This window comes from Trichomycterus rosablanca, chromosome 2 (genome assembly GCF_030014385.1).
Source record: "Trichomycterus rosablanca isolate fTriRos1 chromosome 2, fTriRos1.hap1, whole genome shotgun sequence".
Lineage (NCBI taxonomy): Eukaryota > Metazoa > Chordata > Actinopteri > Siluriformes > Trichomycteridae > Trichomycterus > Trichomycterus rosablanca.
Window position 1 is genome coordinate 32,194,897 of NC_085989.1, and position 25,592 is coordinate 32,220,488.

Below are 25,592 nucleotides of genomic sequence, written 5' to 3' on the forward strand. Positions count from 1 at the left end.
CTTTGTCCCACCCCCCAACTGAGCAACCGGCCAATCGTTGCTCATACAGCCACTCAGCTTCGAACCGGTGAAGCAGAGCTGGATTCGACACTACGTACTCAGAATCCAGCCCTGGTTTCAGCGTGTCTTTTTACCGCTGCGCCACCTGAGCGGCTCTACAGTGATGTGTTTAAAAACTCCATCAGTGTTGCTGTGTCTTATCCACTCATACCAGCACAACACACACTAACACACCACCACCATGTCAGTGTCACTGCAGTGCTGAGAATGATCCAACACCTAAATAATACCTGCTCTGTAGTAGTCCTGTGGGGGTCCTGACCATTAAAGAACAGTTGAAAGCAGGCTAAAAAGGTATGTACAGAAATAGATGGACTACAGTCAGTAATTGTAGAACTACAAAGTGCTTCTATATGATAAGTGGAGCTGATAAAATGGACAGTGAGTGTAGAAACAAGGAAGTGGTCATAATGTTATGCTTGATCGGTGTAAAAGACCAGTCTGATATTAACAAGACCTGTGCCCAGTGACATTTAAATAATAAATATTGTGCAGTTGATAGTGATATGACAGAACTAAGCTTATCTTGTTAAACGTGTTTCTTTTCTATTTTTTCTAAGTTTATTAATTTATCTTTCATGCTTTTATAGAACTGTTGTAGTTGTTCTGACTTGTCTAACCGGCTGCCTAAGAATTCACCCACCTGTTCTGTGGTTACAGTAAAGAATGCATCCTGGAAGCTTTCTATTATATCACTTTAAATTGAAATGTGAACTAAAGGGAGAACCTCATATCCATGCTTTCCAAATTCCTGTTCCACTTCTCTAAAGAACTGTAAAGGTAAGATTTGATCTACTACTAAATTAAACTGCTAACACTAAGGTTATATATATATATAAGGTGATATGAAATGTCAATAACTAAAATTGTATAAGGAGCAACTCGTCAGAAGGGTAATTAACTTGGAAAATGCATAAGGCACACATTAATTACTAAAATATATGATTATTAATCATTACTTATGCATGTACTAATGTTTAAAATTAGGGAAATTAAGAGATTAAATGCATAAATCATATGGGATGGGAGGATTTTTATATCAATTTGATTGTTGCCCTTAATTTTTGTTTAGTCTGTTACAAAATGTTATAACTCACTATTCTTTACACTCTGTATTTTAAAATATGTTATAGAGCATCAATGTTTTTGTTGCAGAATGTGCTCAAACAAAATGTGTTTTGTACAGCACCCAGGTGGTGGAATTAACTTCCCCTGTTTGTTCAAACAACTGATTATTTTACCGTCTGTAAAAGACCCACCTCTTTACTAAGCATGTAAACTGATAAATAACTTGCACTTACTAATCTTCTACACTATATGGTGGCTAAGTGGGTAGCACTATCGCCTCACAGCAAGAAGGTCCTGGGTTCGATCCCCAGGTGGGGCAGTCCGAATCCTTTCTGTGTGGAGTTTGCATGTTCTCCACCTGTCTGTGGGGGTTTCCTCCGGGAGCTCCGGTTTCCTCCCACAGTCCAAAGACATGCAAGTGAGGTGAATTGGAGATACTAAATTGTCCATGTCGATATAACCTTGTGAACTGATGAACCTTGTGTAATGAGTAAATACCGCTCCTGTCATGAATGTAACCAAAGTGTAAAACATGACGTTAAAATCCTAATAAACAAACAAACAGACTACACTATATATAAAAACACTTCTAACTATACTTTTGTTCTAACATGGTATCAGCAGATTTGTGTTTTTAGACTGTTGTCTACTTGTACTAGAGTAAGTAAATGTTTACTAAGAAAGCCCTACTATAACTTGCTCTCAATAAAAGCATCTGCTAAATGGGTGTACACTACCTCAAACACATATGTAAGTATTTGTAATAACATATGTAAGTATATGTAATAACATATATAATGTAAGTATGTGCATCAGATATTACTAAGGTTTCTTGCACGTCCCAGTTTAATGTACATCTTTCGACTATGTATAAATTAATAAGCATGAACAAGTATATAGTTTTGAAGGAAATATGTAAAAATAATTTAGATTATAAGATTATAATTATATAAAGATTATAAATGCTAGTCATTTGTTGCAAAGCCCTTGGCTATCATAGCTTCAATATGTGTGTCATAAGAAATAATTAGCTTTCACTTCTGGCTTCTCTTTAACCTTTCATATCATTAGTCTGGAAGCACATTGTCTTGCATGTCACACTATGATTGTAATTGCTACTTATCAAAATTTTTATATATTTAACAATAGTTACATTTATACAAGTACAAAAACATTATATGTGTACAATTAAAGATATGCCTCTACCTCCTTTGCGTCTATAACAGCTGGGAGGGCTTTCTACAAGCTTTAGAAGAGTGTATGTCTGAATTTTTGTCCATTTAATAAAAAGAGAATTAAGAAGGTCAGGCACTGATGTTAGAGGAGCAGGTCTGGTTTACATACACCGACTAAGCATAACATTGTGACCACTGACAGGTGAAGTGAATAACTTATCTCTTTATCACGGCACCTGTTAGTGGGTGGGATATATTAGGCAGCAAGTGAACATTTTATCCTCAAAGTTGATGTGTTAGAAGCAGGACAAATGGACAAGCGTGAGGATTTGAGCGAGTTTGACAAGGGCCAAATTGTGATGGCTAGATGACTGGGTCAGAGCATCTCCAAAACTGCAGCTCTTGTGGGGTGTTCCCGATCTGCAGTGGTCAGTATTTATTAAAAGTGGTCCAAGGAAGTAACAGTGGTAAACCGGCGACAGGGTCATGGGTGGTCAAGGCTTATTAATGCACGTGGGGAGTGAAGGCTGGCCCGCATAATTCGATCCAACAGACGAGCTACTGGTGCTCAAACTGCTGAAGAAGTTAATGCTGGTTCTAAAAGAAAGGTGTTAGAATACACAGTGCATCACAGTTTGTTGCGTATGGGGCTGCATAGCCGAAGACCAGTCAGTTAGGAAGGTCGTCATAACGTTATGCTTGATCGGTGTATGTTCTTTCAATGAATTGTTAAGATGTTCTGTGGGGTCGAGGTCGGGGTTCCACAAAGTTGTTAGCTATATACACTAAGTTATGCTGTATAAATGTTTTATAAACTATTATAATTATAATGTTGTTTTCCCGCTAAAGCAGAAGTTTTTGTGCTGCTGTTTGCTTGTTTAAGTAAAAGCAGGGCTGTACTGAGAAGGACATTGTGTTAGAGAAAATTGATTCTTTACAGCTTTTTGCTTTCTAAGAAAAACATTGAGCTGTCAGGGAGAGAAGAAATAGTAATCATTTCAACTGTGCGAAGAAATAGATATAATTTGAATAAAATGTGTCAAATTTCCAGGCCTTCATCAAGTTCACAATGTTTTCTTTACAATACTGAAGGAATAATTTACTTTAAGATGGGGCCATGTTCTGTATTACAAATTGGACATTTTATGCTGTTTTGGAAGCTGATACTTAAACAGTCTATCTTAATAATTTTAACCTGTCCAACTCAGTCTATCTTAATAATTTTTATACAGTCAATTAGTTTTTTAAGGAAACCATGGGTCACAATTATTGGCACAGTTGCATTAGTTTGTGCAAACATTCTTTGTCAACGAAACAGCACTGAGAAATCTCCAATACAGCTTAAAAGCTAGTGATATAAGAGTTCTGTATTAGGTCATTGCCCAAAACAAAATCTCTTCATGCTACTTCATGGAGTCCAGGATGTCATGCATACTAACAAGGATTTCAAGAATTTTAAAAGAAAAAACAGCCACAAATTATCATATATTCTTTACCTTACAGTAAAAATTAGAATGTTTTCTCTTTTTTTTTTTGTCTCTACACAAAATAAAATTGTAACAGAGTCATGCCTCACCATGTGGCATAAGGTGCAGCTTAGCACCTGCAAGATTGGAATAAGTGAGCCAAATTGCAGGATACTCAACCAGGGCAAAAACAATGCAGTGGTTAAAAAACTACAGAAGAAATGGGAAAACTAATAACAAAATACTAATACTAAAAGTAACAAGGCTTAAACAAAGGAAACCAAAATTATAAACTGCAGCACAAAGTGTAGGACAGAAGTAATAGAATAAGAATATAGTCGTCAACTTAATACCAGCTACTCAATCTATAAGAATGTGACAACCCAAGTTTCCAAAAAAATAAAAAATAAAAAATAAAATGAAGAGAGGAAACTCAACTAATTGGCAGTTGCTATAAAAGTGAAAATGGCTTTATCTATTTCTAAGCTGAGTTCCCTAGCAATAGATGAAGAATGCTTAGATAAGGAAAAAAGCCAGCACTTTTAGCTATCTGCATTCATTAGCATCATCTGTGACCCCTGCTGGCCATAATGGCATGACAGGTGGGAATGATACTGTAATCAGTGCCCCCATCAGTCTATTCAGCAACTGGGCCTGTTACAAAAATCAAATGCAAACACTGCCAATCCTAAGAAATTGAGCAGAATACTAAATATTTTATCACCACTAATAACAATTGTTATGCACCTTTCATAATATGTGATGTCACGGTAGGGATCAACATGCTTAATGCATGTATATGTGGAATTATGTGGATTCAAAGTGTTACTGCCCACTGCAGTAGGTCTAAATGATCAATGTCTCCAAGATGTAGAAGTACACTCCTTATTACATCTAGCCCTCAGTCTTGGTTCATCAACAGCTAACAACACCTACACTGTAACAACTTCTATTTGAAATGTATATTCAAAATGATTGGAAAATTGCACAGCAACTATTACACTAAAAAACAGTCAATAGAAGCAGTATACGAATCTATACACGTTTAACACAAATAAGGCGAGAAATAAGGAGAAAACAATTCTGCATTCATTCTTTCTGGTAAAGCAGCATACCCTGTCTTAGCCTCTGGGAAATCAAGTGCTAATACAATGCAGAGGCAAAACAGAAAGCTAGATGATCCAGAACCAACATCTCACTTTCCCTCTGAGAAAGCTTTAATTAAATCATGTGCCCTTAATGTATGTTGCAAAATACATACAAGTAAATCCATAAAACATATCAAACAAGACAGGAAAAAGAAGCATGAACAGTCTTGAGGTAATGCATCAGAATCAAATTATAAATTACACATTATAGATAAAGGTGGCACAGTGTAAGGGTGTGAGTCATGCCTCGCCACTAAGGTGCCAGGTGTAGCCCCGCACCAGCAAGAACTGAAAATGAACCTAATTTGCAGGATGCTTATTCAAGGTAGAACAGGACTGTGGCTAAAATACTGTGGTCAATTGTTTAGTGTTGTAGCTTTTAAATTGTGGAATGCTCTGAATTTATATGTGATGCCTCTTCTTTTTCTTCATTTAAATCTCTGTTAAAGATTTACTTGTTTACATTATGTTTTAATGGTGTACTTTACATTATGTTTTCTACTGTAGTTGAATAGTATCCTTTGTTGTATGTCTGTTTAATGTGTTTATGTTATTTGGTTGTAAAGCATCCTCGAGCAATGGAAATGTGCTGCATAACTGAAATGAAGCGATGGTGATAAAAAGCCACAAACGAACAGGCAATGGTAAATAGGGAAGTGGCCAAAATAACTGAAACAAAGTAATCAATTAAAAGTGCAAAACTTTCACAATCTGCAGCAGGGAAATAGATAGAAAAGGGAGATATTAAGAATGAAGTGGTTGTCACACTAAGGCTCATCCCACAATCCTGTGACAACCAATTTTCGAAACCCAAACTGGGCAGGGCAATGAACTAAGTAGGACTGCCCAATGCAGTTCTTTGGATGAGGCCTGCTTAGAAAAGGACCAAAAAGTGCCAATAAGCTGGGTTCCAAGCAAAAAGGCAGTTTGCCAACAAAGGAGCCAGGGGAGCTAGGTGAAAACCTATGCCAACAATACATAGGTGACTGCCAGTTAAGAGAAACCAGCACATCAATGATCTGTGCCCCTATGCCCTGTCTGCTGGCTATAAATGGTATGGCAGATCGGCATGATTCTGTGCCCCCCTACTGATTTTCACAGCAGGTGGATCAGTTACACAAAGCAGTTTGTAGGGCTGCTGTAGGTCCCCAGAAGTGGGTTATCTTCTTTCACTTTCATGCTCTCTTCTGCCTCCAAATATACAGTATATAAATTTATACATGTGAGGGTATAAAATCCTTAGACAGAGTGTACTACCCTGTCCAGAGCGTAACTAGCATCCCACTGAGAGAAATACTGACACTACAAAATTATGGACTGATTTGTTTAAATGTAGTTAATTAATTTATTTGTGAATTTACCTGCAGTAATTCCTATAAAAATACTTTTGACGAAAAAGCATCTAAACTTGGCCATACCCCCCTCCATGTCTGTATGTAAATGCCCAACCGATAACATTGCTGGATCGAATCCTGGATCTCAGTAGTAATGGGCTAGTGTAATTTAACAGTGTGCCAGAAATTTACCCTACTAACAGTACATTTTTCTTTGCAGTATAACCAAACTACAGTGCACAACAATCCACACAGTTTAGTCTATCTATTTTTTAACTGATGGTTAAACTGTTTTCCAAAGGTAAGAGGGCCATTACCATTACCAGTTGTCATAAGTGTATGGTTGAAAACAACAGCACAGCTGGAACATTTGAATCATCAGATTGGCTGTTGTATAACTGTTAACTGTTGTATAAGAGATCATTAATCATTCATCTTAATCTGTTTGTAGGAGCTGTTTGCTAACTTCATTGGTGAGTGAGCTAACTGGCAGCTGCAGAGATGAACTGGATATCTTTGGAGGCCCTCCTCAGTGGGGTAAACAAATACTCCACTGCTTTTGGTCGTGTCTGGCTCTCTATGGTTTTCATCTTCCGTGTGCTGGTGTTCGTGGTTGCGGCGCAGCCAGTTTGGGGAGACGAGACGAAGGACTTTGTGTGTAACACGGTTCAACCTGGCTGCAGTAGTGTATGCTATGACCATACATTCCCCATTTCTCACATTCGTCTGTGGGCCCTGCAACTCATATTAGTAACCTGCCCTTCTTTCCTGGTAATGGGACATGTGAAGTTCCGTGAACAAAAGAATCAGAAACAGAAGGTGTATGCCAACCCAGGCAAGAAACGTGGTGGGCTATGGTGGACATACTTGTTCAGTCTGATATTCAAAGCAGTCATTGATACTGGCTTCCTCTACATACTGTACTATATTTATCATGGATATGACATGCCGCGTCTCATAAAATGCCATTTAGAACCCTGTCCCAATGTGGTAGACTGCTACATTTCTCGCCCCACAGAAAAGAAGATCTTCACTTTCTTTATGGTTGTCACATCTGCCTTGTGCATCCTCATGTGTATCATTGAGATAATCTACCTGGTTTGTAAGTGTTGCAGCAAGGCATTCCATAAGCGTTTGAAGCGAGAAGGTATGCGATATGCTGAGAGGCATGAACTTGGGATTTCTAGATCGAGGTGTAAATTTAAGGTGGATCCTACTGCTTCCTCCACCCAAAGCATTTGCAAAGACAAGAAGGAGACGGTTGTTGAACTTAGTTATAGTAACTGAGCTATCAGGGACTACTAATCTTTTTCACATGAAATACTGTGATTAGTGGAACTGCATTATACAACTTGTAAAATGTGCAACACATTCATTATGAGACACTGAGTTATGTGGATGGCAAAAATATAAATTATAAATATATAATTATAAAATAAGGGTTTTCAACTTGTTGTTAGGTTAGTGAGCAAAAGCTTGCCATGAAGGATGCAAAAAACATTGTTTTTAATAGTAATACTTCCAACTTGGATGTATTAGTGCCGATTGTCTTAATAAAAACCTCTGAGGTTTATTAAATTGTCTTCTTCGGGTCATCTCGTCTAACATTAGTTCCTGATCTCACATTGTGGTGGATGTTTTTTTTTATTCTTAAAGGTTCACCATGAACAGGACACAGCCTGTTACAGAGCATCAAATACAACATTTTTGGGAGTAACCAAAAGAAACATACATGGACACAGGGTTCTGCCTTGGCTAAGTAACCTGCAGTATGGTTCTATTCTATTTAACATCACAAGTGCAGGGTTACACCTAGCATCTCCACAGCAAGGTGCAAGGCACCCTGTGACAAATACAATATGCTTAGTCATGATAATTACATCACAAAAAATCTAAAAAAGCAAAACCAGCTGCCGCCATTAGAAAATATGGAAAAATCGGCCACACACATACAGGCAATTGTGGCCTCTGCTGTCTGGTCAAGGTGCTGGCGCTAACATTGGATGATCTGAAGAACTTAGATGCAGCTGTCTCTGAGACTCCATTGCTTGCAGGTAAAGAATTGCACTCGGCATCTACGCAGGTGTCAGAGGGAGCTTGTGACAGATTCTACTCGGTCAAGCGGTGCATGATTCCAGTGGGAGTGAATTGTAGATGACTAGATGGGAGCAAATGGGAAAAAAAGACTGTCACACCATCACTTGACCACTAACGTGAAGGACGGGTTTCCTGTGAAAGCTGCACGCAGGATATGCTGCATCACTGCTTCTGGAGGCAGATTACATTCAGGATGATTCTCTCATGATGGCTACATCAAAAAAGCAGTATACCACACCACAGGCTGAGTTCCTGGGAAACCACATTAAAAGGTGGGAAAAACCAAAAGGTGGGAAAACCTGGGCAGGTCATTGGGTCTAACCTTCAGTCAGGCATTGCTACCTAACAAAGCATCAAAAAGAAATTCTGTATTATTATTATTATTAGTAGTAGTAGTGGTAGTAGTGTATGATGTAAGCATATAGCAGTGTCATCTTTGTATGTGGTCAGTGTTTTTAGATTTGTGAGCAGATTTTTGGTCAAGATTGCTCCCATTTCACTCTTAAGGTACATACTCCCCTTTTGTAGATGACCACAAGGACACCCACAGTATATCAAGTTCTTCTTGATATAATACTCACAATTTCAATAAAAGGCACTGAAAAAAAATTTGTGGGTTCATATAAGTATGGGTTCACCAACCATTCTGCCTATTTGTTAATTCTCAAAACCAGCATAACTAAATCCATTTATGAAGCCACTTTTGTAGCCTACAAGTTTTGAAAATGTGAAAATTACCAAACAAATGAGTGTATTGTATGGTAATAAAAAATGCTAGAATGCCTTTAAATTGTCTACACACTTTGAAAGAAATACAATTATAATTTTGCATCAAATGTTTTTCATCAACTGCTTTCTTCTTGTCAGGGTCATGGTTGGTACGGTTCCATAGGACAGGAAACAGTAAAGTAGGCCTACATAAAACATCAAAAGTGGTTTAAACACCAGATGCAGAAATAAGTTATAATTTCATTAAGTTGATTGGAAATTGACTTAACACTTAATAAAAATAAAATAAATACATCTTATGGGCAGCACGGTGGCTCAGTGGGTAGCACTGTCACCTCACAGCAAGAAGGTCCTGGGTTCGATCCCCAGGCGGGGCGCTCCGGCTCCTTTCTGTGTGGAGTTTGCATGATCTCCCCGTGTCTGCGTGGGTTTCCTCCGGGAGCTCCGGTTTCCTCCCACGGTTCAAAAACATGCAGTCAGGTTAATTGGAGACACTGAATTGCACTATAGGTAATTGGGTGTGTCTGTGTGTGTGAATGTGTGTCTGCCCTTCAATGGACTGGCGCCCCATCCAGGGTATTACTGTGTGGTAATAGGTACTGAACTAGTAATCCAAAGGTTGATGGTTCTAGCCCCACCACTGCCAGATTGCTCCTGTTGGGCCCTTGAGCAAGGCCCTTAACCCTCAATTGCTTAGACTGTATACTGTACAGTAATGTAAGTTGCTTTGGATAAAGGCATCTGCTAAATGCCAAAAATGTAAATGTAAATACATCTTATGGTGGGATTTCTCTAGAGGTTCACAAATGCATTGCAGGGGGTTTGAAAGAGTCAATTATATATTAAATTGCATTTTAAATGGCTCAGTGGGTAGCACTGTCGCCTCACAGCAAGAAGGTCCTGGGTTCGATCCCCAGGCGGGGCGGTCCGGCTCCTTTCTGTGTGGAGTTTGCATGTTCTCCCCGTGTCTGTGTGGGTTTTCCTCCGGGAGCTCCGGTTTCCTCCCACAGTCCAAAAACATGCAGTCAGGTTAATTGGAGACACTGAATTGCCCTGTGTGTGTGTATGTGTGTCTGGCCTGCAATGGACTGGCGCCCCGTCCAGGGTATTACTGTGTGCCTTGCGCCCATTGAAAAGCTGGGATAGGCTCCAGCACCCCCACGCGACCCTAATTGGATAAGCGGTTAAGAAACCATCTTATGGTGGGATTTCTCTGAGGTTCATGAATGCATTGCAGGGGGTTTGAAAGAGTCAATGATATATTAAATTGCATTTCAAAATAGATTTAAATCAAACCAGGAATGTACATATAATGCTTCTCGGGCGGCGCAGTGGCTCAGTGGGTAGCACTGTCGCCTCACAGCAAGAAGGTCCTGGGTTCGCGGTCCTTTCTGTGCGGGGTTTGCATGTTCTCCCCGTGTCTGCGTGGGTTTCCTCCGGGAGCTCTGGTTTCCTCCCACAGTCCAGAGACATGAAAGTGAGGTGATTTGGAGATACAAAATTGTCCATGACTGTGTTTGACATTAAACTAGTGAACTGATCAACCTTGTGTAATGAGTATAACTACCTGTCCTGTCCTGTCATGAATGTAACCAAAGTGTAAAACATGACGTTAAAATCCTAATAAATTACAAATAATGCTTATTGTGACTCGAACTTCTTGTCACCAAGGGTGTGTCCATTGCTGAACATGACTCGTGTACTCAGATGCAGAAACTTTCCATTATTACAGCCAATGAGAGAATTTCGTATTTGACGAACATCGACCTGGACCAATCAGCAGCGAGGGGCTGGACTGAACAAACTCAATTGACCGCGACGCACTCCAACCAAAGTATACACACCGAGAGATGAGTTTCTACGGGCAGGTAATAGAGCTTCCGGGTTTGCGAATTTTGTGTTTATTTTGTTTTAATATTAGTATGTTCTATTGTTAGTGTGGTTTGGTTATTTATAGAGAAATTTACATTTGTTTAAACCAAGTTGTGATACTAAAACTAAACCTAAGCTAATATACATATCATGCTAGCTGGGTGTGCTAGCATGCCGCTCAACGTATTTGATTGACACATGTAATGTTTATATATATATACACACTATATTGACAGAAAATATTGGGACACAGCTCTTAAACCTCTTAATCATTTTAATCACAAAGCCACAGGTCTTTGCTTTTTCAAACATTTGTGAAAGAATGAGTCTTTCTAAAGAGCTCACTTAATTAGCGCTGTACTGTGTGTGATGGGATGCCACGGCTGTAACAAATCATCAGTTCGTTAAAAATCCCTCCTAGATATTCCACGAGCAACTGTCAATCGTATTATTGAAATGTGAAAGCGTTTAGGAATCACATCAACTCAGTCATAAAGTAACAGAACTGGAATGGAGATTGTGAGCCAAGCCCTCAGGTCCAGCATCAGTGTCTGACCTCACAAATGCTTTTCTGGATGAATGGGCAAAAATTTCCACATAGACACAATCTTGTACAAAGCCTTTCCAGCTGTTATAGCATATTTATTTACCACATTTACCTGTTTGTAAATAACTAAGGAAGCATAATCATACTATACTACAGGGTTTTTTAAAACTTTTTTTCATGCGACCCTTATTTTGTCCATGAATTTTTTTTTTACGTGACCAAGGCAATACTCTCTCTATACAAAATGTAACATAAAGCCTCCACAAGGAGGCATTCGTGTACAGGTTTATTTATTTATTTATGTTTTGCAATTTTCCCCCTAATTTGTCTCTAATCTAGTCGTATCCAATTACCCTGATTGCATTATGCTTCCTCTGTACCAATACTACCCTCCACTGCTGACTGAGGAGCGTCGCAACTGACACACGCCCCCGCCGAGACGTGCACGAGGCGAGTCCATGTGTCGATCAGCTTTGTGTACAGAGAGCCACACCCTGTCCACATTATTCCTCGACTCTGCGCAGGTGCCATCAATCAGCCAGCAGAGGTCGTAGCTGTTTCAGTTATGAGGAACCCTGGTCCGGCTTGCCCACCCTGTGTGAACAACAGCCAATCGTTGTTCATGTAGCTGCCCAGCCCAGCCGGATGGCAGAGCCAAGATTCGAAACTGTGTTTGAAATCTCAGCTCTTGTGTGCTAGCATGTTTTATCACTGTGTCACCTGAGCGGCGTACAAGTTTATTGAATTATTATTATTATTATTATTCTCTGCGACCCATTGTTTTTGTCTACTAAAGATGTGGTTGTGAAATAATTCAACACCCACATTACATTTATAAAATTCATAAATGTTGTGTTATGAAACAAGGAGTGTGTTTCATTTATTTAGTCTAAAAAAAAAGCAGTTCAAAAGTCATTAAAATCTAAAGACTACTATGACAGATTTTACTCAAGAGTTAAAGTAAAGTCTTTAAGTCTGTAAATACATAGTTGTAGTGGTTTGAATACTGGTTCAGTTTGACCAGTGATTTATTGTTATGTGTTAATATTAGTTAGTAATCAAATATTAAAGGTAATTTACAGTATTTTCATGGTGACATTGTGTAATCAGGTTGTGGCTTAATGGTAATTCATAGGACTCGTTCATAAGTTAAAAGCTTGCCTTCACCAATATAAGGGACATGCATTTAATAGATGTCCTGGGACTTTTGTAACTATTATTTTACTGTACAAATTTGTCAAAAACCTTTTACAATTATAGTTAATATATAGTTGTAATTCATTTAAACAGTCTCTAAAAAAACGAAGGCTAACAAAGGAACAATAACAAATAACTACAACTAAGCTGAAAATCAAATAAGAAATGAAAATCTTATTAAAACCACAAAAAAATCAAAGCTATAATTAAACTGCAGGTAATATCAGATCTCAGAAGGTCAGTGGTCCCTGCATGCATGCATGCATACTTTGCAGTGTAATGGTAACATGTTCTATTAATACAGGTAAAATGGAAGAATCAATTCAGCATTTTTACCAATACTTAGTATCTGCATTTATAAAACAGAAAATTTATATTTTTTTTCTTCTGATTTACAGGGTTATCCAGGAGCAGGAGGCCGCATTCCACAAAACCCATCTCCAGGTAATCCTTATGGGGGTGGTGCACCAGCAGGAGGACCATATGGTGGTCACGCCTCACCTGGCGGTACACCATACGGCGGAGTACCAGGAGGGCAGTATGGAGGACAGTATGGATCTTATGGAACTCCTGGTCCTGGCGGTCAGTTTGCACCAGGTGGTAGAGGTCCTGGTGGCCCTAGCGCACCTTATGGAGGGGGTCAGGCTCCCGGAGGCCCCTATGGAGGATATGGACAGCCTCAAGGAGGACCGTACGGTCAGCATATGCCTGGAGGTAACAAAACATTTCTGTCTTTAAATGATAGAGACTGCAGGAGCACTGTTCATTTCTGAATCACTCTCACCATCCATGTACAGTGCACCTGCACTAATTTATGCATTTATATTATGTAAATCTCACTGCTGAGATTTGAACCCAGATCTCAGTAATGATGGGCTAGTGTAATAGAACATGAATGTAACATAAATGTTTATGACTTGGCAACACTTTGATCTCTCCCTTGCATTTTTCAACCCTGAATCTAGAAATAGATGTAGACAATTGGATCTTTCAAAAGGAAAATTGGTATTAGCCTCAAAAAGATACAACTGTAGTTAAATACTTTATTTAGTTTTTCATATCCTCTACCTGGTATTAACAAGCACATCCTATATTGTTAAAGCCTGCTTAATTTTTGTTGATTGTATGGCTGGTCAAACAGATTAGAGAAAAGTGTATCAGTGTGCTAATGTATTGCAATATCCTATAGTAGTATCACCCTAGTTCATTAGCATGGACACTGAGCTGTAGGCTCTGCATCAGGTATTGCAATGGCCTAGGGGTGTGGGATTTATGAGTCTCTGTAGACAAGGTCTTCTCTTCTGCTTTAAAGCTGCTGTGACATATGTCCTTCACTTCATGACTGATGACTGACTGGTGTCCAGGAACTTTATAAGTATCTTCAGCTGGAACAGGTTTGGGGATCAACCTGATAGCTATGATAGTGTGTGTGTGAGTGAGTTGATAAAAATGTGCTGTGATTTTTATAGTCCCCAACAGGCCCTAAATCACAGTATTGCTCTTAAACAGAGTGATTCTTTATTCCCAGAAGGACATGGTCCATCTGTGTTTATCCCAAAATGATAGGCCTGTGTGGGCCATGATGTGACAAGAATACAGTCTGTCATTTAATTCACCATGTGCATTTAATTATGTTTAGCACTGGCTTTTTGCAGTATAGCAACGAGTTCTTATGCTCCCTTTGTGTTGATGCTTACCAAGCATACTTACATGTACAGGGGTTGGACAATGAAACTGAAACACCTGGTTTTAGACCACAATAATTTATTAGTATGGTGTAGGGCCTCCTTTTGCGGCCAATACAGCGTCAATTCGTCTTGGAAATGACATATACAAGTCCTGCACAGTGGTCAGAGGGATTTTAAGCCATTCTTCTTGCAGGATAGTGGCCAGGTCACTACGTGATGCTGGTGGAGGAAAACGTTTCCTGACTCGCTTCTCCAAAACACCCCAAAGTGGCTCAATAATATTTAGATCTGGTGACTGTGCAGGCCATGGGAGATGTTCAACTTCACTTTCATGTTCATCAAACCAATCTTTCACCAGTCTTGCTGTGTGTATTGGTGCATTGTCATCCTGATACACGGCACCGCCTTCAGGATACAATGTTTGAACCATTGGATGCACATGGTCCTCCAGAATGGTTCGGTAGTCCTTGGCAGTGACGCGCCCATCTAGCACAAGTATTGGGCCAAGGGAATGCCATGATATGGCAGCCCAAACCATCACTGATCCACCCCCATGCTTCACTCTGGGCATGCAACAGTCTGGGTGGTACGCTTCTTTGGGGCTTCTCCACACCGTAACTCTCCCGGATGTGGGGAAAACAGTAAAGGTGGACTCATCAGAGAACAATACATGTTTCACATTGTCCACAGCCCAAGATTTGCGCTCCTTGCACCATTGAAACCGACGTTTGGCATTGGCACGAGTGACCAAAGGTTTGGCTATAGCAGCCCGGCCGTGTATATTGACCCTGTGGAGCTCCCGACGGACAGTTCTGGTGGAAACAGGAGAGTTGAGGTGCACATTTAATTCTGCCGTGATTTGGGCAGCCGTGGTTTTATGTTTTTTGGATACAATCCGGGTTAGCACCCGAACATCCCTTTCAGACAGCTTCCTCTTGCGTCCACAGTTAATCCTGTTGGATGTGGTTTGTCCTTCTTGGTGGTATGCTGACATTACCCTGGATACCGTGGCTCTTGATACATCACAAAGACTTGCTGTCTTGGTCACAGATGCGCCAGCAAGACGTGCACCAACAATTTGTCCTCTTTTGAACTCTGGTATGTCACCCATAATGTTGTGTGCATTGCAATATTTTGAGCAAAACTGTGCTCTTACCCTGCTAATTGAACCTTCACACTTTGCTCTTACTGGTGCAATGTGCAATTAATGAAGATTGGCCACCAGACTGGTCCAATTTAGCCATGAAACCTCCCACACTAAAATGACAGGTGTTTCAGTTTCATTGTCCAACCCCTGTATATTCTTGGACATATGCAGTGTTGCTTACAGTATAAACAGTTCATTTCTTTACATACTAAATACTGACGTGTTAAGTAGTACAAACTAACTTGACTTAAATGGGTGTAGTAGTGCACATAATTAAAATGTCCTCCTTTTAAAAAGACCTTTAGCTGTTTGGGGATTAATGATTCAGATCAAATTTCATTATTTGATTTCTATAGTCATTTTTAATACAAGGGTGAAATTCAACAACATTCTTTAGATTGAAGAATTTTTTGAAACCAAGCACCATGCGGGTATGGCGCCATATCAGCAAGACTAATACTATGCTTCAGTTTAGCCTGTCAGCATCAAAGGGATGTTGTAGTAATGTAGTGCTGCTCAGGCCTCTTCACACCTGGGTTCAAATCTTGCCTTTAGTCACTGTCAAAAGTTTTACATGATCATCTCATGTCAGTATTAATTTTACCGACTACCCCCCCTCCAAAACATGCCAGTTGGTGGATGGGTGAGTTTCAAATTGGCAACCTGGCATTCTTGTAGCTGTGCTCTGTACTGGAATAATTTTTTAACCGCCAGCATTAAACAAACAGTGATTTCCTTGATGGTTGTCAGTTATTGGGTTAATCATTACCATCCCTAGTGTGTTGCCCTGTACAGGATGTATTACTGCACAAGATTTACTGAGTCAAAGGATGAAGTGGTTAGTTAAGATTAGTCAATAAATTGTTATAAACTGAATGTAAATTTAGGGCTCCATGCAAACCTGACATTAAAGCTGTGGATGCTTCAGGCCAAAAAAGGAGTTCAATACCTGGAAAATGTACATGTCAGACGTGCTAATACCACAAATGTACATGTTCACCAATTTATGAAATGATTGCGTGGCGGAACGGTGGCTCAGTGGGTAGCACTGTCGCCTCACAGCAAGAAGGTCCTTGCTTCGATTCCTAGGTAGAGCAGTCTGGGTCTTGTCTGTGTGGAGTTTGCATGTTCTCCCTGTGTGTGTTTGGGTTTCCTCTGGGAGCTCCAGTTTACTCCCATAGTCCAGAGACGTGCAAGTGAGGTGAATTGGAGATACAAAATTGTCCATGACTGTGTTTGACATTAAACTAGTGAACTGATGAATCTTGTGTAATGAGTAACTACCGTTTCTGTCATGAATGTAACCAAAGTGTAAAACATGAAGTTAAAATCCTAATAAATAATAATAATATAAATGATTGCCAACAGGTGTATAAAAATTATTACTTGCCTTTAAATTTGTTGTAGTAGTTTGGGTTTGGGAAGGCCTTCTCTAGTTTCATAAGACATGGTTTAATGAGTTTCACATGGATCCACTGATTGTGAGGCAGACCTTCCTGTGAAGTCACAAATGCTCTGTTAGCTGAATGACCACAGAGTCTTACAAGTAAATAAGTATGTTTATTGTGTGTTGTAGGTAACACTCCACCAGGAGTTAACCCAGAAGCCCATCAGTGGTTTCAGTCTGTTGATGCCGATCGCAGTGGCTACATCAGTCTGAACGAGCTGAAGCAAGCGCTTCTCAACTCCAACAACTCAGCCTTTAATGATGAGACCTGCCTGATGATGCTCAGTTAGTACCTGTTGCTCTTGTTTTCCAACTCTGATGCTAAATGTGGGATTCGACTTTTGTTTTTAAATGAACAAAAGTGGTTGATTCCACTAACCATACAAAGCTATTGACAGACTGAATTTATTTTCCCCCAGATATGTTCGATAAGACCAAAACTGGCCGCATAGACGTTTATGGCTTCTCAGCTCTCTGGATGTTTTTGCAGCAGTGGAGGGCAATATTCCACCAATTTGACCGTGACCGTTCAGGTTCCATCAACACCAGTGAGCTGCATCAAGGTGAGTAAGGCATGGAAAGGGCTAAAAATAGTGTGTGAAAAAATGACTGCAAAAAAAAGAATGCTGGAGGGATGCTGAAGCCCATCCCAGCTTTTCAATGGGCGCAAGGCACACAGTAACACCCTGGACGGGGCGCCAGTCCATCGCCGAGCAGATACACACACACATACACACACCCATTCACCCATAGGGCAATTCAGTGTCTGGAGCTCCCGGAGGAAACCCACGCAGACGCGGGGAGAACATGCAAACTCCGCACAGAAAGGACCCGGACCGCCCCGTCTGGGGATCGAACCCAGGACCTTCTTGCTGTGAGGCGACAGTTATGTTCAGAAACAACATAATAAAATCACAAGTATAAAATTATTGGCGCCCAGGTGGTGCAGTGGGATATTCCTCTAGCACACCAGCGCAGAGATTCTGAACTCCTCGGTTCGAAACTCGACATTGCCACCGGTCGGCTGGGCGCCATCTATCGGGCATAATTGGCAGTGCCTGCAGCAGACACGGTTCTGCTAGGGCGGGATGACTGGACTATGTGGGTGGGGTCTTGAAAAGCTGTGTAGAGACCCTGATTGGCAGATAGAATAGAATTTGTATGGCAGTGACCATACTAGAAATTATTTAGCTGGCTCAACAGGCAAATAAATCCTCCAATGTGCTTGTCCAAAGACATTTTGTTTGCACAGCAATGTAATTAACTAAGTGTAAACAAGGTAAATCCATAAAGTTGTGTTTAATTGAGCAGATTTAGAGTGCATGGCGCGTAAATTACGTTTCAATAACAAACATCATAGTTATCCTTACAGAACTAAAGCAGTAATTTTAGCCTAATAGCACTTTTGACAGATGCTCATTAAAGAACCAAAGACTGGAGCGCATATTTAAACAGAGCGTGTTAAAATTCAAAACATGATATATGCTATATTTATTTATTTAATTATCTATTTCTTTGTTTAGAAAACACTATGCTGCTGTTTTGTCAAGGTGCAATTATGCTTGGTTGTAGAGATGCTCTGTCCCAGTAACCCTTTCTGTACTTTTGCTAAGTGCAGTTACAGTAGTTGGTGTGACTAAATACAATGCAGGCAATTAAGGGACAGCCTTGCTCTAAGGCCCAGCAGTGGCAACTTGGCGGTGGTGGAGCATGAACTAGTAACCTTTAATTCAACAGTCCAGTATATTTGTCACTGTCCCCATGTACACCAATCATGTCTGTATATAGATAATACATTTACATTTACATTATAGATTTTACATTTACATTTTCAGTAGGGATGTCCCGATCACGTTTTTTTGTTCCCGATCATTAATTTTGATCCCGATCCGATACCGATTCTCAAACCGATACTTGTATTTTCTAGATATTGTCTAGATAAGAACTAGATAATACTGTTCACACAGTGCACACTTCAAGTACATTACAGTTATTCAAATTAATCCAGTGTATATGTTTAACAACTGAATATCTCTGCAGTGCTGAAGGGAAAAATGCTGCATCCAAGCTATTGCTTAATGTTTTTGTATTTTTACAAAATCAATCAAAATGAGTGAGATAATTAGTTTTACTTTAAACTTTACATTCAAAGAAAAAAAATTTTTTTAATGCAGTGATGCACTAAAAATGAACAGAAATCTGTGTAGCAGCTTAACTTGAATATAAGAAAAAAAGTTACTTAAAAGCATTACAGTAAAACCTGAATACCAAAATAAAATGGAAAGGCTCTTTTGTTATGAAGGAAAGCCAGTTCTTAAAGTGCTTGTATTGTGACAGTGGTTTGATGGACGTTTGTACACGAAGTGAGTGTGTTTTGACCCTTTAGGCCTTCCATAGAACATGAAATAGCGTGCTTGACTCAACTGTCGGCTATTCGGTACCGTAACAGAAGTTAATAAAGTGATCTGCTCCCGACAATATGTGAATATACCGTGCATTTATTTCTTTATTAGAGTGCATCACTACGTTGTTTTGTAAACCGGTGTGATCCTTAACTCACACACACTCTCACACATGAACGCAGCTCTGCTCCCACCGCCTCGTGAAACGCTCACACTGCAGACGTTACACTTCACTGTTGGACTTGTTTTACTTTTCAATTGAAACTATTTCCACACAGCGGACATGCTGACGTAACACAAAAGATCGGGATTAAGATCGGGTTTAGTAAAGCCGATTCCGATCAATTAAAAAATGCCTTGATCGGCCCCGATCCCGATCTTCGAGATCGGATCGGGACATCCCTAATTTTCAGCATTTAGCAGACGCCTTTATCTAAAGCAACTTACATTACAGTTACGGTATCCAGTTGGTTGTGGGCTAGTGCAATTGTCGGCTGCATCTCCCAAGAGCTTATCTAAGCATATTCATATCATTATATTTAACTACCATAATCCTTTTCTTATTTTTCCACCCTCAGCACTCTCTCAGCTGGGTTATAACCTGAGCCCACAGTTCATTCAAGGCCTGGTGACCAGCCACGGCGGAAGTGGTATGAGTAACACCCTCCAGCTCGACTCTTTCATCCAGGTGTGCACTAAACTGCAAAGCATTACCCAAGCTTTCCGGGAGAAGGACACCAGCATGAGCGGCAACATCCGCGTAAGCTATGAGGACTTCCTGTCCAGCACCATCACACGACTCATGTAAAGATTTGCAGTTCCAGTGGCAGAATGATTTCATGAGTGGAAGACGTCGTCTGCCTGTTGATGCCAAGGACCAAGCTGCAACCGCAGTGCATCTCACTCACGCCAAATGACCTGTACAGCTGCGCCTGTTCCTCTGGCCTTTCTCTGGACATATCAAAAGGCTGTTTATATACCTGTCTGTAAAACCTGTGGAAACATGCTAACAAGAAGCATTCCAGTGGAACTTGAAAAGTGGCTTGAATTTATTATTAAGAGGCTTAGTTATGGAGTTGCAATATGAAGCTGTGTTGCAATATTATGTTCATGGGGCCTTTTATAAATATTATTTGATATTTTAACTGCTCTTACTAAATATTTTGCTTATAGTAAAGCACTTCTAGTACTAAAGTACACAGAAGAGTTTCTTGGGTGGGCATGAATTCAAAACTCGATGTGTATTGTGTATGTTCAGTAACAAAGTGCCACAAATACCTATAGCCACTTTTTTTTTTTCTGGTTATGCACAACTAAGCTTTTGTACTACACATTTATGTTAAAATTATAATAAAAGTGTTCAGCTGTAATCTAAAGTGCCAAAAATAAAAAGATGAATGCTGGTGAAAAAGAAAAATGATTTAGTGAGATGTTTGTATATTATTGCTTTTTGATTAGTACAACTTTATTTATGCCCACATATCTTGTCTGGTGAATCGTTGTATGGTACTGTGTGAAATGCAAATTTAAACAGCTTTTAAAGTCTATTTATTTATCTTTAGTAATTGCTTTATTCTGGTCAGAGACTCACACTGCAAGGCATGAATACACCCTGAAGTGTGCCTGTCATGATTTGAAAATTGTAGCTAGCAAGTCATCGTCATAAAAATTGTAAAGTGTAAAAACCATTTTCAATTTATTTTCTGTTGACTTTCTTATATTTACTTATAATCAGTTTCCTTATATTCAATTTTAGTAATACCCAAAAATGAAGTCAAGTTGGTTTTGATTGTCATTTTACCCTTCTACAGTGTGTACAGTAAATTTTAAAATGAAACACTGCTCTTTCAGGACCTACAGATGCAACAAGAGAGAACAAAACTAACTACAACCCCAAAGCAGAAGAACATTCCAATAAAGTTGGGGCTGGGGCAATATATTAAATGTACAGTATATACATATGCAATCCCAAAAATGCAGTGTTCCTTACATTTACTTTGACTTTTATTTGATTGCAGACAGGATGAACCTGAGATATTTCATGTTTTATCTCCTTAACTTTATTTCATTTATTAATAAACATCCATTCCTGCATTTCAGGCCTGAAACACATTCCAAAAAAGCTGGGATGGGGGCAATTTAGAGCTAGTAATGAGGTGAAAAAACGAAATGATGTGATTTCAAACAGGTGACTGTAATCATGATTTGGTACAAGAGTATTATCCACAAAAGGCTTTGAGTAGCAACGATGACCAGAGGATCTCCAGTTTGTGAACAAATGTGTGAGAAAATTATTTAAATGTTTATTGAAAAACAAGGTTCCTCAAAGAAATACTTGGAGGGAATTTCATATTTCTCCTTTCCAGTGCATAATATTATTAAATGATTCAAGGAATGTGGAGAAATTTCAGTGCTTAAAGAGCAGGTGCAAACCTAAGTTGAACACCCACACTTGGCAAAGGTAATTTACACTTCTGTGATGGCAGCATTAATGCAGACAAGTACATAACAGAGAATCCTATGCTGCCTTCAAGTAGATCTCTTTTCCAGGGACAGCCATGCTTTTTTCAACAAGACAATGGAAAACCACATGCTGCACACATTATAAATGTGTTGTGTTTTCATGCACTGTGAGCTTCTGTGTGTGAGCATACTTGACCAATAAAGCCTGATTCTAATTTAAAGTGTTGTGACAAGGAATGGAAACATTACAAAGTGGTAAAGCTTTACTGTCCTAACTTTTTTGGAATGTGTTGCAGGCCTGGATGCATATTAACAAATGAAATGAAATCTGCAATATGAAAAAACCCCACAAAAACATATAAATAATCTGTTTCCATGCTGTCCCAACTTCTCTGATTTGGAGTTGTTATTGTGCATAAACTGTGTGTGTAGTTAAGTGAGTGTGCAAACTTAATGAAGGACCAAATGGACAAAGTTATGAATGTGAGATTGTGACTGCAGCATGTGCTTGCAACCCGTATGAATTTTATATTGTCCAGTTAATTAATATAATGCAAGTTAAATCGGCCAAGCTCCACTCCAAGAAGTAAAAAAATCTGTAGAATAAAAAGGGACCTGGCAACTGCTCCAAGCAACTTGGCTGCAGATGTCTTTACACTGATTTCCACAGGTGGACGAACATATCGTTAGAACTTAATAAATGAAACAGAATATGTATTGAGGCACACATCCAATAACTCCATTGTTTTTTAACATTTTTTTTTCTTTTTTAGCTGACGTTCCACTTTTTGCACAATCTTTTCTTTTTTGCCAAGCTATTAAGGTGAAAGGCGCACTTTGCAAGTTGCTGACAACTGAGATCTTCTGTGCTGAATACAGCCCAATTCAGTCTTTAACTGGGCACAAAGGGCTTAGTATTAGCCCTTTGTTGTCATTAGTGCATGGCAGTAATATAACTGGTCACTACAGGTACAAAAATGATCTCAGTGCCAATACCTCTCTCTTGTGATTAACTTTCTTTCACATGTGGTTATCATTATTCAAAATCTTAGGAACAGTTCTTGACAGTAACAATTTTAAACTGTGAATTTAAAAAATACTTTATATTCATGAATCCATTATTGATAAGCCATGGGATACCAGTTCATAGCAGGAACGCAATCCTTGTTCACACTTATTCACAATTCATGACGATTTTAATTAGCCAAGCCGCCAACTGAAATGTGTTTGGCATACTGAAGAATATTTTGGCTTATTGGTGCGTATTTGTACATGCACATTGAATCTGTAGTGCTGAAAATGATCCACCATACAAACAACATCTGGCAAGTGTGGCCTCTATAAGCTTTTAATTAATAAATGGGACAGGGGACAGTGTACCGAGCAACAGATGAGCTACAGTCAATAATTATATGATCAAGAAGTTAATCTGTATAGAATAGAATAGAATAGAATAGGGGTGGCACGGTGGCTCGGCTCACTGTTGTCTCACAGCAAGAAGGTCCTGGGTTCGATCCCCAGGTGGGGCGGTCTGGTTCTCCCCGTGTCTGCGTGGATTTCCTCCGGGAGCTCCGGTTTCCTCCCACTGTCCAAAAACATGCAGTCAGGTTAACTGGGGACACTGAATTGCCCTATAGGCGAATGGATGTGTGTATATGTGTGTGTGTGTGTGTTATGTGTGTGTTTGCCCTGCGATGGACTGGCACCCCGTCCAGGGTGTTACTGTGTGCCTTGTGCCCATTGAAAAGCTGCGATAGGCTCCAGCACCCCCGCGGCCCTAATTGGATAAGCAATTAAGAAAGTTAGTGAGTGAGAATAGAATAGAATGCCTTTATTTGTCATATATACATATACAGATGTGTACAACGAAATTCTTTCTTCGAATATCCCAGCTTGTTTGGAAGTTGGAGTCAGAGCCAGAGCCAGAGAGGGTTACGGGCCTTGCTCAAGGGCCCAACAGTGGCTGCATGGCAGAGCTGGGATTCGAACTCTCAACCTTTCAGTTGATAGTCCAAAGCCCTTCCCACTAGGCTTTGGGCTATCAACTGAAAGGTTGAGAGTTCGAATCCCAGCTCTGTATGGTAGGTGAGGTTTCAAAAATAATGAATGAATGTGCATACCACATGGCTGGACATAACGTGCTCTGTGAATGTGTACGGTGGTTAAAACAACGCCACAAAACATTCATGAGTGATTCTTCAATTGCGGGCTCTTTTTACCATCTTAACTTTTGAAAAATAAAATTAGTAATAATTTAGTTTTAATTATGTCAAAATAATGCATGTTTTAGAGCAAAGACTTAATGATGGCCACAATTGAGCTTACATAGAATTTTAATATTTCATATTTATTTGCGAAGTGGCATAACAAAACGTCATTATGTGTTGGTAATGACGTGTTGCGGTAATGACATTTTACTTTTTTTTAAGAAAAAAACTAGCTAGGCCATGGATTTGCTAAAGCTAGTCAACAGCTAGTACAAGATGCACTTTAAATACATATAAATAATGTGTAAACTTTTTTTTTTTTTTGGTGAAGTACTGCCATACTGATGTAAATGATAATGACGCTGAATAAATATACTCTATGATCAGGAGGAATACATTATTAAATTACTAAGATTTCCAGACATTAAAATGTCAATCTTCTCTCATGGCTGGCATGTGCTTCCTTGCAAGTCTTTGTTTCCATGGTTACAACATAAACAAGTGTTACCTTCAAATGATTCCCTACAGAAACCATACACTGTTGCGGTAATGACGATAATGCTGGGGACAGTAATATATTGCTCAAAAATATGCATAGGTTGTACAAATATGAAAAAGTTTCTTTTTAAGTTATTATAAAACTGATATTGTGATTTTTATAATGAATTGCTCACTTTTTAGCATTTTATTAGAGCAGAGAAGTTTTAAAGTCTGGGTTGGGGACATGGCCAAAGAAGCAAAATATTGATGTTTAAATCATCATAAAAAATGGAAATCATAATTATTTTGGTATGTAATTTTTTAGTGATGCAATGAATGATCTTTTTAATACCTAAAATATTTGTTTTGTAATACACAAATTTATAACCTAGGGACGTAAAAGTTCCCCCAATTGAAGAATCACCCTCATAGAGATCTGTGCCATTTAAAACAGAACTGAAGAGGGCGATGTAGGCTTGTTATACAGGGCGAACACTACAGGTCGTCATGTCATAATGATACACTGTAACTGACAGCATTTTATACGAATGAGAAAGTGTAACGTCAATGCCAGTCAATCTAAATGGTACAGTACAGAGCCATAGATAGAGAGAGTTGCGACACTCCTTGATCTCGCCGCTACGCGGTCACGTGGTTCATGTAACCCTCCAATAGTTCCAAACAAACCCGGCGCTGTCATGTTCTCATATGGGACAGGCAGCAGTGAATGAAATATTAAACGCTAAATAATAAACATTTGTACAATTTCTGGGTATTTTCAACTGCCTTTACATTCACTGCATCTACTTTAATGTCAATTTGGTATATGAAGTGGAATATTGATGTTTATAATGACTTGTTAACAGGTCGTTCTTGTTAACACACAGTACATTATATTAGCATACATTACATAATGCGATATCATTAAGTAGTAGAGACAATATACAGTACAGAGATTAAAGTTTTTTATGTTTTGTTTTTTACATAAACTAACCTCCCTTCACTTTCCTGAGGATTCATAATAATAATCATTTTGGTTAAACACTAAGCCATGTGGCTGGATTC

General features: G+C 39.3%; 2 protein-coding genes across 2 annotated transcripts; both read left to right on the plus strand.

Moving 5' to 3' along the window:
• Positions 1-6,752: 6,752 nt before the first annotated feature.
• gjb9b (gap junction protein beta 9b) lies at positions 6,753-7,538 on the plus strand. Its single transcript, XM_062986107.1, has one exon. The coding sequence runs from the start codon at positions 6,753-6,755 to the stop codon at positions 7,536-7,538; it is 786 nt and encodes a 261-aa protein (XP_062842177.1).
• A 3,242-nt stretch (positions 7,539-10,780) lies between these two features.
• Positions 10,781-20,794, plus strand: pef1 (penta-EF-hand domain containing 1). The gene is made up of 5 exons (XM_062990718.1): positions 10,781-10,945; positions 13,092-13,407; positions 17,105-17,260; positions 17,395-17,538; positions 19,956-20,794. Exons 1-5 carry the CDS (start codon positions 10,928-10,930, stop codon positions 20,183-20,185), a joined length of 864 nt encoding a protein of 287 aa, XP_062846788.1. The 5' UTR covers positions 10,781-10,927; the 3' UTR covers positions 20,186-20,794.
• The last annotated feature ends 4,798 nt before the right edge of the window (positions 20,795-25,592 follow it).

What these genes read in the sequence shown, in the direction of transcription:
- gjb9b (XM_062986107.1), top strand. Translation starts at nt 6,753, where the DNA reads ATGAACTGGATATCTTTGGAGGCCCTCCTCAGTGGGGTAAACAAATAC.
- pef1 (XM_062990718.1), top strand. An exon ending in CGGTCAGCATATGCCTGGAG is followed by an intron (nt 13,408 to 17,104) that starts GTAACAAAACAT and finishes TGTGTGTTGTAG; the next exon opens with GTAACACTCCACCAGGAGTT. An exon ending in CACCAGTGAGCTGCATCAAG is followed by an intron (nt 17,539 to 19,955) that starts GTGAGTAAGGCA and finishes TTCCACCCTCAG; the next exon opens with CACTCTCTCAGCTGGGTTAT.